The 15,541-nt window shown below is 39.1% G+C and overlaps 1 protein-coding gene across 1 annotated transcript; it reads right to left on the bottom strand.

Annotated features, from left to right (window-relative positions):
- Positions 1-8,501: 8,501 nt before the first annotated feature.
- On the bottom strand, positions 8,502-9,917 carry LOC132177166 (disease resistance protein At4g27190-like). The gene has a single exon (XM_059589403.1). The coding sequence runs from the start codon at positions 9,915-9,917 to the stop codon at positions 8,502-8,504; it is 1,416 nt and encodes a 471-aa protein (XP_059445386.1).
- Between the last annotated feature and the right edge of the window lie 5,624 nt (positions 9,918-15,541).

The following is a 15,541-nucleotide window of genomic DNA, read 5'->3' as shown; positions in this document are numbered from 1 at the left end:
GCCTTGACCCAGTCATATCCTGTCCATGGTCGTACTGTCCAATTACCTGATGGCTCATATGCTTCCGTAACTCACATTGGATCTGTGACTTTCTCCCCATCACTCATTCTTCATAATGTCCTTTGTGTTCCTACTTTTCATTTTAACCTAATCTCTGTACGTACACTATGTCGGACATTGCATTGTCTCATTATTTTTTCTTCTGATTTTTGTCTCATCCAGGACCTTCGCTCGATGAAGATGATTGGTCTGGGCACTGAGCGGGATGGCCTGTATCACTTCACTAACACGAGACCCTCACGGTGTCAGGTGGCAAAGTCAACCTCACAGCTTTGGCATCGCCGATTAGGTCACCTCTCCAATAAAGTTTTGTTCATATCTTTCCAATAATGTATCTGAAATTTGTAGTTCAAATTCAGAACAATGTTTTATTTGTCCTCTAGCAAAGCAAACACGTATACCGTTTCCAACTAGTCATATTTCTTCTATTGCACCTTTTGCATTAATACATGTTGACATTTGGGGTGGTTACCGCACATCTTCAATTAATGGGGCACATTATTTTCTGACCATTGTTGATGACTACACCCGATGTACATGGGTATATTTGATGCAACATAAATCTGAGGCTCGTTCTCTTCTCCAATCCTTCATTAACCTTGTCGAGAACCAATTCTCGACTACCATCAAAACTATTCGTAGTGACAATGGCCCTGAATTTACTATTCCATCCTTTTATTCTAGCAAAGGAATCATCCATCAGACCAGTTGTGTCTCTACTCCCCAACCGAATGGAGTTGTTGAACGCAAGCATCATCATCTTCTCAACATGTCTCGAGCCTTACTCTTTCAAGCCCACTTACCCACACGTTTCTGGGGAGATGCTATCCTTACTGCTACCTATTTGATCAATAGAACGCCTACCCCCCTCCTATCTGGAAATTCTCCATATGAGAAGTTACACAACTCGAAACCTCAATACAATCACTTGCGAGTTTTCGGTTGTTTATGCTTTGCTTCCACTCATTCACAAAATCCATCAAAATTTGACCCTCGTGCCATACGATGTGTCTTCCTCGGTTATCCTTATGGTCAGAAAGGATACCGTCTATATGATCATGATCATCACAAAACTTTCATATCTCGTGATGTCATTTTTCATGAAGATCATTTTCCCTTTGCCAAAACTCCCACTGAGCAATCTCTACAGGTCTTACCTATCCCTTTTGACATTCCTGATAATGTCACAAACCCTTTGTCACTTGTTGTTGAAGCTCAAGTTGCCCCTTCCACCATCCAGACTTCCGCTTCTCCTTGTCCGGTCACTCGGCGATCCACTCGGTCGACCCAGCCACCTGCATACTTACGTGATTTTCATCTTGCACAGGCTTTGCCGTCTCGTCCTACTCAATCGTCTGAATCAGCGTTGGTGCGTTCGTCAGGTAACCCTTACTCCCTTGATGCCTTTTTATCTTACACATGTCTCTCTAACCACCATCGTGCCTTTACCACTGCTATTTCCCTTGCACAAGAGCCAAAGTCCTTTTTGCAGGCCATGCAAGATTCCAAATGGCGTGATGCTATGCGTGCTGAGGTGGATGCTCTTGAGTCGACTCAGACATGGACTCTAACTCCTCTTCCACTCGGGAAGAAACCCATTGGCTGCAAATGGGTTTACAAAATCAAATATCACCTAGATGGTTTAGTGGAACGGTATAAAGCTCGCTTAGTGGCTAAGGGTTACAACCAACAGGCAGGCCTTGATTATGCAGAGACCTTTGCTCCTGTCGCTAAGATGGTAACTGTTCGCTCTCTCCTTGCACTTGCTGCCTCATGCGGATGGCACTTGCATCAACTTGATGTAAACAATGCCTTCCTTCATGGTGACCTTCACGAAGAAGTCTACATGCACCTTCCTCCTGGTTTCGGACGAAAGGGGGAGACTAGAGTTTGCAAACTCAATAAATCTTTGTATGGGCTTAAACAAGCGTCAAGACAATGGTATGCAAAACTCTCTTCCACTCTCATTAATGCAGGATATAAACAATCCAAGGCCGACTACTCACTATTCGTCCGATCCCACGAAGGTAACTTCACAGCTATTCTCGTATATGTAGATGATATTATATTGGCAGGCAATAACTTGGAGCAGATTCAAAAGCTTAAGAAACATTTGGGGGACCATTTCAAACTCAAAGATTTGGGCAACCTAAAGTATTTTTTGGGTATCGAAGTGGCTCGTTCAAAGAAAGGCATCTTTCTATCACAAAGAAAGTATGCTCTTGAAATACTTGAAGACACAGGCTTCCTCGGTGCTAAACCCAGCACTTTTCCCATGGAGCAAAATCTGGCACTCAGTAAACATGATGGAGACCTCATTGCGAATCCCTCGTCATATCGTCGACTAGTTGGTAAGTTGATTTATTTAACGATTACCAGACCAGATTTGGCATATGCAGTGCAGGTGTTGAGTCAGTTTATGGACAAGCCACGAACATCTCATTTAGATGCAGCACATAGAGTATTACGCTACATCAAGCAGTCTCCAGGACAAGGAATTCTCTTATCGGCCACAAGCAACATTCAATTGCATGCATTCTGTGATGCAGATTGGGCACGATGTAGAGACACTCGACGTTCAGTCACTGGATATTGTATACTTCTTGGAAGCTCACCAATATCTTGGAAAACAAAGAAGCAGACAACAGTATCCCGTTCTTCAGCTGAGGCAGAATACAGAGCTATGGCCTCAACCTGCTGTGAAATTACCTGGTTAAAACAATTGTTACCAGACCTCTATATCCCACATCCACAACAAGCAAAATTGTATTGCGACAACAAGGCGGCCATCCACATCGCCTCGAATCTCGTCTTTCATGAAAGAACAAAACATATAGAAATTGATTGTCACCTCATTCGGGAAAAGCTGCAGGATGGCATAATTCAGACTTTTCACATACCTACCACTCAACAACCCGCTGATCTATTTACTAAGGCTTTGGGTTCAAAACAATTCAATCACCTACTTGACAAGTTGGGTGTTATGAATATCCACTCCAACTTGAGGGGGTGTGTTGAAGAAGGAAATATCAGCAACGGTCATAAATTAAATGAGAAAATAAATCCACAACGTTAACATTTCATCTACGTGAATGATTTCCTTGTATAGAAGATCACAACATCAATTCTCAACGGCTATGTAAACCAAAATTTTTGTATAAATATATGCTCATGTAATTCGATTATCATCAAGTAAATATACAAGTATTTTCTTATATTGGTTTTTTTTTAGTTTTCTCTTGTTGTGTGTATTTGGTTTCCTATTTTCATCCGCATGACCTCACAAATTTCATCTGGGATCTATCAGGTGTGGGGTGCCAACGATTTGGGTTGGTCGGACTCCGTGCGAGTAAGTGGGATCTTTCAATGCACTCACTGGCCGAGTACGTGGGATTTTTTACTGCACATATATTGTATGTAAATTTAGTTTATAAATGAATAATAACTTCGACGTGACACATGTCTACTTTTAATTGCATAATGTTGTTGTTTTTTTTTTTTTTTTTTTTGAAAAATGGGTACTCTTCATTCAAAATGAGGAAGAAATACAGAGAGCCTTGGCTCTATAAAGAGAGGTCATTACCCTCTAACTGAACAATATTTAAGATACAAATCGGGATCTCCTCAATCCAAATATTATCCATAATAAGCTTTGACGCCTCCTTCGCCAGTCCATGTGCTGCTTTATTTTCTTCGCGCTTGGCGTGGCGAATCTTCCATTGTCGAAGGGTTCTTAGCACTGTCTTTATATCCTCCACGATATGCCCATACCTGAGCCAATTTGGATCTCTCTCTCCGATTGCCTTCACCACAGATAGTGAATCCCCTTCAAGAATAATATCATAGAAACCAAGGTCCCTGCATAGATCGACTGCATGCAAAGCGGCCAAAGCTTCTCCCATAGCTGGATCATAGATAGCCATGAAGGATTTACTTTGGGCCGCTAGAACTCGACCCGCTGTATCTCGAATAATCACGCCGATTCCCATACATTTCCTTTCAGATGAGATTGCAATGTCCCAATTGACTTTGTAGAACCCAGACGGAGGGGCCTGCCATTTCATGCCCGTTTCTCCTCTCCCTACCTCGGCCTGGTTCAGCTCCTTTTCGTTTGCTTGTGTGTATTGTAAGAGGCCTTCCCTAGCTGTAGTAGCTATAACACTTGGGTGAATAAACTCACCCCCATGCACAACTATGTTCCGTCTCCTCCAAATTCCACTAAGTGTTAGAGCCAATAGCTTTAGATCTTCCCCAGACAACTGGACCATCATCTCCTCAAAGAAATCCTTGAAATCACTATAGCTCCTGGTACATTTTTGGAGCTTACGGCTACTGGTTCCCCACACGTCTTAAGCTGAAGGACATGCCCAAAGTATATGATGGACTGTTTCTTTCTCACTGCAGCAGAAGATGCAACGATCCTCATCAATAAGCCCTCTTTTTCTGAGATTTTCCTTAGTAGGAAGAATGTTTTTACAGGCCCTCCATAAAAATACTTTGGAAGAGTTTGGTACATTTAAACCCCAGATGGTTTTCCAGATTGCTACACTTCTGCCTTGACTTGAACTCTCCCCTTTCCCCCTCTCTTGACGTTCCTTCTCAAGGTGGTAAGCACTTTTGACAGAAAATTCCCCCGAATTTGTTGGATGCCATATCATTTTATCCGGCTGATGGTATTTGCTAAGTGGAATATTGCAAATTAAATCTGCCTCCTCAGGATCAAAAATTGTCCTCACCAAAGTTTCATTCCATCTAACCGGATTCTCTTCTATGAGTTCCACCACCTTTGCTTCCTCTGACAACAGCATGCAATGGGATTGAATGGAGAAAGTGGATGGTCTTGGGAGCCATCTGTCTCCCCAGATTGAAACTGATCGCCCGTCACCAATCCTCCAGAAACACCCTTCTTGGAATAAATCCCTGCCTGCTAATATACTACGCCAAGCGTAAGAAGGCTTATTCCCCACCTTTGCCGACATAAAAGTTCCCCGATAAAAATACTTAGCAGAGATAATCTTCCCCGCCAAACTCTGCGGGTTCTGCATTAGTCTCCAGCTTTGTTTTGCTAACATAGCTTTATTAAAACAAACAATATCTCTGAACCCCATCCCTCCTTTTTCTTTAGCAAGGCTCATTTTTTCCCAGCTTAGCCAGTGGATTTTCTTTTCTTTCTCGGTATGTCCCCACCAGAATTGTTGCATGAGCCTATTTAAATCCTTGCAAAGCTCTTTGGGAAGCAAAAATATGCTCATGCTGTATGTAGGTATTGCCTGCACCACTGCTTTTAGTAAAACCTCCCTCCCAGCTTGTGAAAGGAAATTAACTTTCCAGTCTGATAATTTTCTTTTCACCTTATCCTTCAAAAACAAAAACTCCCTTGTTCGAGATTTCCCTACGAGAGCGGGTAGTCCCAAATAAGAGTCATAGCGTTGTGATGCTGGTATATTTATCAGAGACAGGATACTTTCACGTACAACCTGGGGCGTATTTCTGCTGAAGAACACTGCCGTTTTATCCATATTCAGACGTTGCCCCGAGGCTCGCTCATAGGTATCCAATAATTTTGCTAACTGTCCCCAATCCTGCGTTGTAGCCTTACAGAAAAGGAGACTATCGTCAGCAAAAAATAAATGATTTATCTTCATACCTCGTGGAGATGTTGGGACCCCCCCCTAATAAACCAGTGCTCTCGGCATGCTGGAAATGTGTGCTTAGGACCTCCGCACAGAGGATGAACAGGTATGGAGAGAGTGGGTCACCCTGGCGAATTCCTCTGGATGGTGAGAACTTGCCCACTGGTACTCCATTAATCAAAATGGAGTAAGATACTGTCGTAACACATTGCATCACCATATTGATCTATTTTCCAGAGAAACCCATCTTTCTCATTACCTTCTCCAAAAAAATCCACTCCACCCTGTCGTACGCTTTGCTCATATCCAATTTTAGCGCCATGTATCCCACACGACCATACATCCTAGAATGCATAGTGTGTAGTGTTTCATAGGCAACTAAAATATTATCCGAAATCAGCCTGCCTGGAATAAAGGCGGACTGATTACTCGAAATAATATGAGGGAGCAGTAGCTTTAACCTGTTTGCCAAAATCTTAGAAAGAAATGTGTGCCAACATTATTGGAGCAGTAGCTCCAATAATGTTGTTTTTTTTTTTAATGATATGCTTTATTATTTTACCTTCCAATTAATAATTATTTTTGTACCTAGTTGAATTAAATATATGTCTTAAGACTACGTAATAAAATGTTAGGCTGATGTTTAAAGCCTTAAGTATTTTCCCATTAATTTATTTAGTTTATTCGATTTAAGTTTTGTTTACTCTTGCTTCACTTTTTAGTTGTACCTTTTGCATGTTGTACCTTTTGCATCTGGTGGCCTTTGAGATCTTGGAAGCCCTTATTGGCAATATGGGTAAAATTGGCAATCTCTGTGTTTCTTCTTGAGTCAACAGCTAGTAGGTAATGGGAGCCAGAAGCTCCATATCTTTTACACAGCATCGAGGTCCTGATCACCGTCTCTGTGTTGGTGATTTCGTTGATCTATAAAAGGTTAGTCTTCTTATCCATTTATATAAACTATTTGGATTTGGAGGTTTATGCTAATGAATTGAAGTGCTCCAGCCTGTAAGGTAATTTGTACGCTTTTTTTTCTTTTTTTTGATTCGGAAAAATCACGCAACTGAATGCACCTTGAGTGTTCAATCTGGCCGGGACTTGTGATCTTCTTTGAATCTTTGTTAAACCTGATTTGATCGTTTTGAGTGATCCAATAGCGACTGACTTTTTGTTTTTTCTCTTTTGTATGAAATGAAAGAACTTACGAAGTATGTACACCTCTCAAGAGTTGCAAAATAATAAGGATATAAAGGAAAAGGCAGTGGCTTTCGTATGTTAAATGAAGCCTAAGATACCATCTTAGAATGTGAGAGGATTGAATCAAAATGATAAAAGGACGAGGATTAAAGGACTAAGGATTGGAAGGCAGAAATTGTATGTTTTCAAGAAACCAAATTGAATTTTGTTACTAGGGAAGTGGCAAGGAGCTTGTGGGGGTGTCAACACTTGGATTGGTGTTTTCTAGGGTTGAGAGGGGCTTCCAGAGGTATTTTGCTAATGTGAGATAGGAAGGTGGTGGATAAGTTGGATGATTGTGTGAGGAGATTTTCTATTGCGTGTTCTTTTAGGTGCATTAGTGATAATTTTGAGTGGGAATTTGTAAGATTGTATGGACCTAATAATGATAATGATAGGAGATTGCTTTGGGACGAAGTGGTTGGAGTAGTGAGTTGGTGGGAGAAGCCTTAGTGCATTGAGGGTAATTTTAATGTCATTTGTTATCCGAGTGAGAGATCAGGTGATACTTGTGTGTCCATAGCTATGAGGGATTTTTCAAATTTCATATTTGAACAGGGGCTCATGGACATTTCTCTTGTGGGCGGCAAATTCACATTGTCTTATAATTGTGATGATTAGTGGGTCAAGAATTGATAGATTTTTAGTTTCTTTTGATTGTGAAGAATAGTTTTCGGATGTAGTTTAGAGGAGACGTCCTTGACTCTTGCTAGATCATTTTTCACTAATGCAAGACTGTGGAGAGGACCTCGGTATTTCAAGTTTGAAAATATGTGGCTGATGTTTGAGGGCTTCATGGATCAAGTGAAAGAATGGTGGAATTCTTATCACTTTCAGGATTCCCCTATTTTTGTTTTTGTGAGAAAGTTGAAAGCTGATTTGAAGAAAAAATGCTCATTAAATGATGTGGGTCTCGTTTGGCAACACTCATTAGGACTACTTTTTGCTTTTTAGCAAAAAACCAAAAGCATTAACAAACATATCGAAACACAAAATTCTCATAGAATATTCAAAATTACTTTTATCTTTATGTCACATCACAACCAAAAAACAAAAAGCACCATCTAAAAAGTTTTACCATACGAACCATAATCTTTTGCTTGACCCAAGGGTATATGCCCAAGGAAGAAAATATATTACATGTATTGAGTTCTATCGTCTACTAAGAAAGCCAGCCACCCTCAACACCCAACCTTGTTGCCTGCCATTGCCACAATGCTATCTCAACTATCCCTTAGAAAAACATTTCTCAAATAAGATAGAGGTAGAAGTATAAGAAAGCATTGTCAACTCTCTTCCTACACATACAATTCCATATTCTACAACACAACTTTCTTGTAATTATAAAAGAAAATCCAACTGCATGTGACACATGATACACTGTCTTCTATTAGAGCAGAGGAGGCAACAAACTCAATATCAGCACTCAATGGCATAGTTGATACAAGAGTATGAGCATAGGAGTGAGAAAGCAGTCCAAGGATAGGATGCATCGACTTACAATTACAAGACCTGCAAAGGGAAAAGCTAAGACTAATTCCCATTAGGGAAAATCTCAAGCACAGGGCAATCTCATATGTTGATTGGAACAAAAATGTCATCCAAGTAACTCGGACGGCCGCTTCTCCACTTCAGTGCTACCCACCAATTCCACTCACCCTTGATCTTCTTTAAATCTTTACTGGATACTTCCTCAATCAACAGGTGCTTAAGATTTGGACAATTATAGAAACTCAGCGATTCCAATCTTGGTGCAATGTGTAAACCACTAGAGATGCTAACTAATCCAGGCATGTAATGAAGCGAAATCCTCTTCAAATTCGGGAGAAAGTCAAAGGTTTTAGGCTCAGTAGAAATTTTGCAACTTACTAAAGTTTTAATGGAGGGGCAATCTTCAACTGTAAGCTCTTCTAAATTATAGAGGTTATCAAGTAAACCTGTTGTGAAAATAGTGGTCAATTGGGGACATGTGCGCAATGTCATGAACTTCAGAATAGATAAACACTTTGGTTGTACTGGCCCCTCCCATATCCTCCCTAGATTCTTCATATAATATATGTAGAGGTATTCAAGTGATCCAAGAACAATTTTTATATCACCAGATGTTTTAGATACAATTTCATTGCGATCATCTTCTTCCCAAGCATCTACATCATCATCTTCATTAGCATCTGCTTCATTGTCTTCTTTGCGAGCATCTGTTTCATCTATAATAACTTCAACCTCATTACATTCCCCCACAACACAACATTTTAGTTGTTTCATATTTCCAATCCCAAAATCTGATAGCTTCTTAACAGTTGCATGCCGTTCCAAGAAAAATGCTGTTGAATATTGCAGTACCTCCTTAATCTCTGTGGGAATATCCACACCATTTATGTATTTCAAACATCTCTCCCATCGTTCCAGCTCAAACTCAACATCATGAGGGAGTCGAGACATAGTTCGCTTGACATGATGGCCAATAGTAAATCTGAAATGTGACAGTGATGGGTGCAACCACATTGAGCTATTCAATAGAAAGCGCCACACAAGTTCCACTCTTGGAAAATAGAATTTAAGAGTGTTCAAACTCTCCAAGGTACATACTTCACTAACAATAGCTTCCACACATGCACTCCATCGTTTGTCATCTGGATTCACACTCATATTTAACTCCTCTAAGTGGGACAGTGCCGAAATTATGCCACAAGGAACCACTACATCTGATTGCATGGCTCTCCTACCGTTACTCAGATATGCACAAAATGAAACTTCCAAGCATGTGAGATTAGTTAACTCCTTAATCTCCTTAGGTAAATCCATAATATCTGTCCCGTCAATATCAAGAACCTCAAGCTGCTTGAGTTCTCCAACTTTCGGCGACAATATCAAGAAACGATGACAATCATTTAAAAACAGTCTTTTGAGGCTAACCAATCCGATAATGGACTCTGGTAAAGACTTGATACTAGTCCTGGATAAGTTCAGGATTTGGAGAGCAGGCATGTAATCAAAATATGAGGGAGGGATCGTTCTCAATTTATAGTTTCTCTGAAGGAACAATATCGAGAGCACAGGGCACCTTGGGATTCTTGGGTAAATCAGATAACTCATTGTCCATTAGGTAAATCTTTTTGGCATTCTCCCAATCCTCATCCTTGGGCGGCTCTGTTAATCCTAAACCACCGCACATGAGACATGATTGAAGTATCTCACGTGAGTCACGTTGAATAATTGTATCAGAGTATATTTCCAAACCCATAGAAGATGTTTTCCAGTCCATATCTGAAGTTTCAGGTTCTATCCTAATTTCTTCAATTTCAAATTTCTTATCTGGCCCAGAAGCTTTAAATTCTACCCCATTTTCGTCAACTATTTCACCAGAATTCGATTTCATCTCAAATACTTCAACGTCAAACACCTATCCTTGAGACTCTAAAGTTATTCGTTTTTCAGTTCCTTCCTCATCAAAAACTTCCGGCAAAGATTCTGCAATAAAAGCAAAAAACAAAAATTCAAGAAAAGATGCAGTGGAAATACAATAATAGAAGTCAAAGAAGAGGAAAATTTCAATAATCTAAACACACATGAAAATTTCAATAATTTAATTTCATTCTAGCGGTAAATACCAACAGCTAAATGTCTGTCTAAACCAACTTTTATCACCAGCAAAGTGATAATAACACCACCTGCACCATGCTTAACATTTCATGTTTGACACAGCCAGTTCCACCCCATTAATACAGCAACTAAGCTGGTCAAAGACAACCAATATAAAACTATCATCTTAACTAATGAATATGATACCAAAGCTTGCAGGAGCTAAATAGAACGAGAAGAATTCATGCAACCAATCAATTGAGCGAAATCTTTGTCATAGTTAATGTCAAAATCGTTGGATAGCTATCACATATTTACAATTGTTGAAGAAAATTTTCAAATTCATAAAGTTTAACATAATCCATTAGCATGGATTTATGAGCTTTTTTTGCTGCATTTCCTTATACAAACACGAATGTTTTTTTGGGGAAATTTTAAAACCTTTTAACACAACAAAGCCATTGTGAACAATTTTTGGACCTCCAAACATGAGTCCATATTTATTGAACAGTGGCCACACAATCTAACTAGGATTAAATCTAACGCCACAAATTTTCAATTGCCCAAAAAGTGCCAACACACCCTCTTGCTAAAAAGCATCCATACCCAAACGGGATTCGATACCATATGATAAGGACAAAGTGATAAGTTTTTTTTTTTCCTAAAAAAAATAAAAAAATTATAAGGACACATGTTAAATAAAAATAAAAATAAAAAATTGAAAATCTATATTTCCCAAATCTGTCCACCACCGCGCCTGACCCATCCAACTCAAGCAATGCCAACAAAGATCACCGTCAGGAAAAACAAAAACTCAAGAAAGCAAACCCAAATGAATAAACAAAAATAAAAAAATGGGAATTAAAAAAAAAAAAAACGAGTATGTGAGAATATCCTTCATCATGATTTGACAACTCTTGGCTAGGTAATTCTCCATCCACAAAGCTCAAGAAAGATATATATATATATAAACTGAGAGATTATTGTATTGCTCAGAGCGACCACACTAGAACTGGATCCCAAAACAAACTTAATTTCTACCTCCTGAAGGAGAAAGAAGCCACAAGAGTTTCGCATTTACCACTAAGTTAGAGCTCATTTGAGGTTTTTTTTTTTTTTTTTAATTTTTTTCTTCTTCTAACTTTTACTCCATTGTATATATGAGAATTTATCTTTTTCCAACTTTTATTCCTTTTTCTTTTGTCATTGACATGGAAACTATTCCAAAGAAACTCTTATTGGATGTCAAACGCATCACTGAAACATGTTGTCTGACTTATTAGTCAAGCATTGGTCTATACCTTCCCATTGAAACACTGCTTCCTTACTAAGAGAGGAGCCACTGTGGTATATTTTATCGTCCTTGATATCATCCAACCGTCCCTTTTGAAACAAATGACACAGAACAAAGTCACCCTGCATAATGTGAAAGGGGGAATGTATTAAATTGAAAAGATATATCTAAGAATGTCACACAAAAAATCTAAGCATATATCATGCCCACAATTTCCAGACCCGAATGAAAGTCTTTTTTTTTTTTTTTTTTAATTGTTTTTATTCAAAGCAGGAAAAGGGGAAGGAATGAAAGTCAATTTTTGGAGTAACTAACCATGACAATAAGGTAACGGACTACATATTGGCAGAAATGCATAAAAATTATTGATGTAATGGCACAAGGGTACAATTATTCTAAGAGAAAAAATTAGAGGAAAATATTACTTTTTATAAGTAAATGGATTTCCTAGTTCGAATCCTCATTCCCCATTTTCCTCCCCTTTTGTGAACATGTCACAAATAAATAAATAAATGGATTTCATTAAAAACCAATGGGCACATTCAAGTACACAAAAAATATATAAGAGGACATTTAATTAGAAAAAGAAAAAAGAAAAAAAAAAGGGTCATGAAAACTAGAAATGTGCAAACAGTCATAAGCAATCATCCACTGAAAAAGGGTATGAAAAAATAAGGCATTTAGCTACGCCACCATCCTCTTGCTGTCTTCAAAGCTCTGATCATTCATTTCTTTCCAAATGCACCATATCAAACAGAGTGGGATCATCTTCCACAAAGTTTCACTTTGAGAATTACCAATCTTCCTTCTCCAACAAGCAAGGAGATCTCTCACCTGACGAGGCATGACCCATGCTAAGCCCAAAAAACCAAAAATAGAGTACCATAAGGTACTAAGTATCTTGCAATGGAGCAAGAGGTGGTCAACAAGATTCGCATGCAACATCAATGTACTACAACAATTTTCCGCTTGCTTAAGTTGTCCATAGTAAGAATCTTACCTAAAGCTATAGACCAAGCATATAAAGCCAATCTCAAAGGGGTTCTGCTATGCCAAATATACCTCCAAGGGAAGAGAATGATGTGATGGGGGACTATAAGACATTATAGAACGAATTTACATCAAACAACACTTTCTTGGAGGGTTTCCAACAAAGCTTGTCAGCACCATCTTTATTAGATCATCCCTCACTCCACTGACTGCCATATTTAACGGCCACTTCCTTTATCCAGAGAGCCTCTCTCTTATAGGCGTAACGCCTATTGACTAAGAAAAGAATTGGTTTTTGCTTGAATTGATCGAGTACAATTTCCTTTCGATTTATATATTGTAGCCATTACTTGAATTCGCGCAAATGTGTCCATTCCCCCCAAATTGATTTGATGAGGAATCCATTCTCGCGAACAAACACAACCTCTACACACACCTAGGAACACCCCTTCATGCATATCCATACAAGAGAACAGTACCGTGGTGGGAAGTTGTTCGAAATAGAAAAGAAGAATGAGGTCATGATTGGAAGTAAATATAGTCCCCGCTTTTTGAATAGTGTCCTAAAGATGGTCTTCCCAATCTGTGTTTTCCCCACAGAAAATTAAAGTGTCCATCCACAAATAGAAGATGAGAGATATCAAGCCCATCGGAATTCCCAATCTCCCACAGAAAGCTAGACAACAAACCCCTGCTCACTCCAATAGAAATCATCATACATAAAGCCTCCATCATAATGACAAAAAACAGTGGAGACAGAGGCTCGCCCTGTCTCGAGCCACTAAAAAAATTGGAGGGAGTGTTATTCAGCAAAATCTAAAAACGCACTAAAAAGATACAATGAGCTATCCAAGTACACCATTTCCCCCCCAAAACCACTCTTCATCAGCATATACAGCAGAAAATCCCAACTAATATAATCATAACCTTTTTCTAAATCCAAATTACAAAGCACACTCGACTTCCCATATTTTATTATACTATCAAGGCATTCATTAACAATAAGAACAAGGTCTAGCATCTGCCTTTGCGGATGAAGGCATTTTGAGACATAGGAATTGTTGATAATGGCTCAAATTGTCAATAAGTGTGAAGATAATTGCTGGAAAATATCAATATTCAAGTTAGTGGGCTCAAGTCATATTTATCTATAAGAGGATAAGGTTAGTTTTAAAAGGAGTCAAAGAACAACTGGAATTTGATTTTTGGAGAAAACGTGTGTGGATAAACATGTGGGTTGCAATGCTTATCTTCATCATGAAAAGACTTTGTATTCATGATGGTTTCGTTTTCCCAGTAGCAATTTGATTAAAATTGTTCTCCTATTTTTGTGATTAGCCATTATAAAAGGACATGCAGTCCTTGGTTAAGTGGGGATCCGAAAATTCAAATTGGTGAGAGTACTTTGTGACATTTACAAAGTGTAGAGAGTTTTTCTTTACTGGGTATTTGAGAAGGACAGTTGAGTGGGGTGTACAAGGGGTTAAGGGCTTGGGTTTGGGATATTAAACTTGAGCGGTTCAGGCTTGTACTATTGTACTCAATATTTCTCAATAGTAAAGAAGGAGACCGGATCACGCCCCGTGGACGTAGGCATATTGCCGAACCACGTAAACTATTTGTGTACATGTGTGATTGGTGTGTGTTCTCGTGTGTTTTCCTTCCAAACTTGTCTTTCGCATAAAGGGCTGGTGGGAAATTGGTAACCAATTAATTATCAATTTTCCCAACAATTGGTATCAGAGCTTGGTTGCGGATTTCTACTCGTTAAGAAGAAATGCAGTCCTTGAAGTTTGAGATTGAAAGGTTCGACGGAAGAATGAACTTTGGCTTGTGGCAAATACAAGTCAAAGACATCCAATCTGGGCTACACAAAACGTTGAGAGGAGTAAGTTCGGCAGATTGCTCCAAAAACACTAATAGTGTTTCTCTCGCTGTAGTGAGAGATGATTATAATGATGCTCTTTGATAAGGGCATGTACATCCTCTGGCATGACTCCTAAAAATGTCAGGATAATGGATGTGTTTTATTAGCGGGTCCACATTTGCATACGAGACATTGGTTTGGTTTTTTGATGTCAGGTATGTGGTGGAAAAGGGTGTCGATGGCTGATGAACTTCCGGGGGAACCAAACATGGAAGTTGCACCATAATTTTCAGCAGGATTTTTTCGACATGTGCCGAAAATGAAAATTCTTGGAATGGTTTAATTCTAAGTGCATGTGCTCTTTATGGTGGAGCATGATAATTCTTGTAGAATTATTACTGTTGGTGTAGACAGTGTTTTGCAAGACATCCCAGGGCGTGGGGATGGGCATCGATCAAGATGCGGACCTGAGGTCTCAGGTGGAGGTTGCCAAATTTTCGCCAAGGTGGAGATTGTTGATAATGGCTCAAATTGTCAATAAGTGTGAAGATAATTGCTGGAAAATATCAATATTCAAGTTAGTGGGCTCAAGTCATATTCATCTATAAGAGGATAAGGTTAGTTTTAAAAGGAGTCAAAGAACAACTGGAATTTGATTTTTGGAGAAAACGTGTGTGGATAAACATGTGGGTTGCAATGCTTATCTTCATCATGAAAAGACTTTGTATTCATGATGGTTTCGTTTTCCCAGTAGCAATTGGATTAAAATTGTTCTCCTATTTTTGTGATTAGCCATTATAAAAGGACATGCAGTCCTTGGTTAAGTGGGGATTCGAAAATTCAAATTGGTGAGAGCACTTTGTGACATTTACAAAGTGT

The sequence above is a fragment of the Corylus avellana genome, chromosome ca4, assembly GCF_901000735.1.
Source record: "Corylus avellana chromosome ca4, CavTom2PMs-1.0".
Lineage (NCBI taxonomy): Eukaryota > Viridiplantae > Streptophyta > Magnoliopsida > Fagales > Betulaceae > Corylus > Corylus avellana.
This window is presented reverse-complemented; position numbering and strand designations above follow the sequence as displayed.

Excerpts from the sequence above, each read along its gene's own strand:
- LOC132177166 (XM_059589403.1), bottom strand. The coding sequence starts at position 9,917 with ATGCCTGCTCTCCAAATCCTGAACTTATCCAGGACTAGTATCAAGTCT.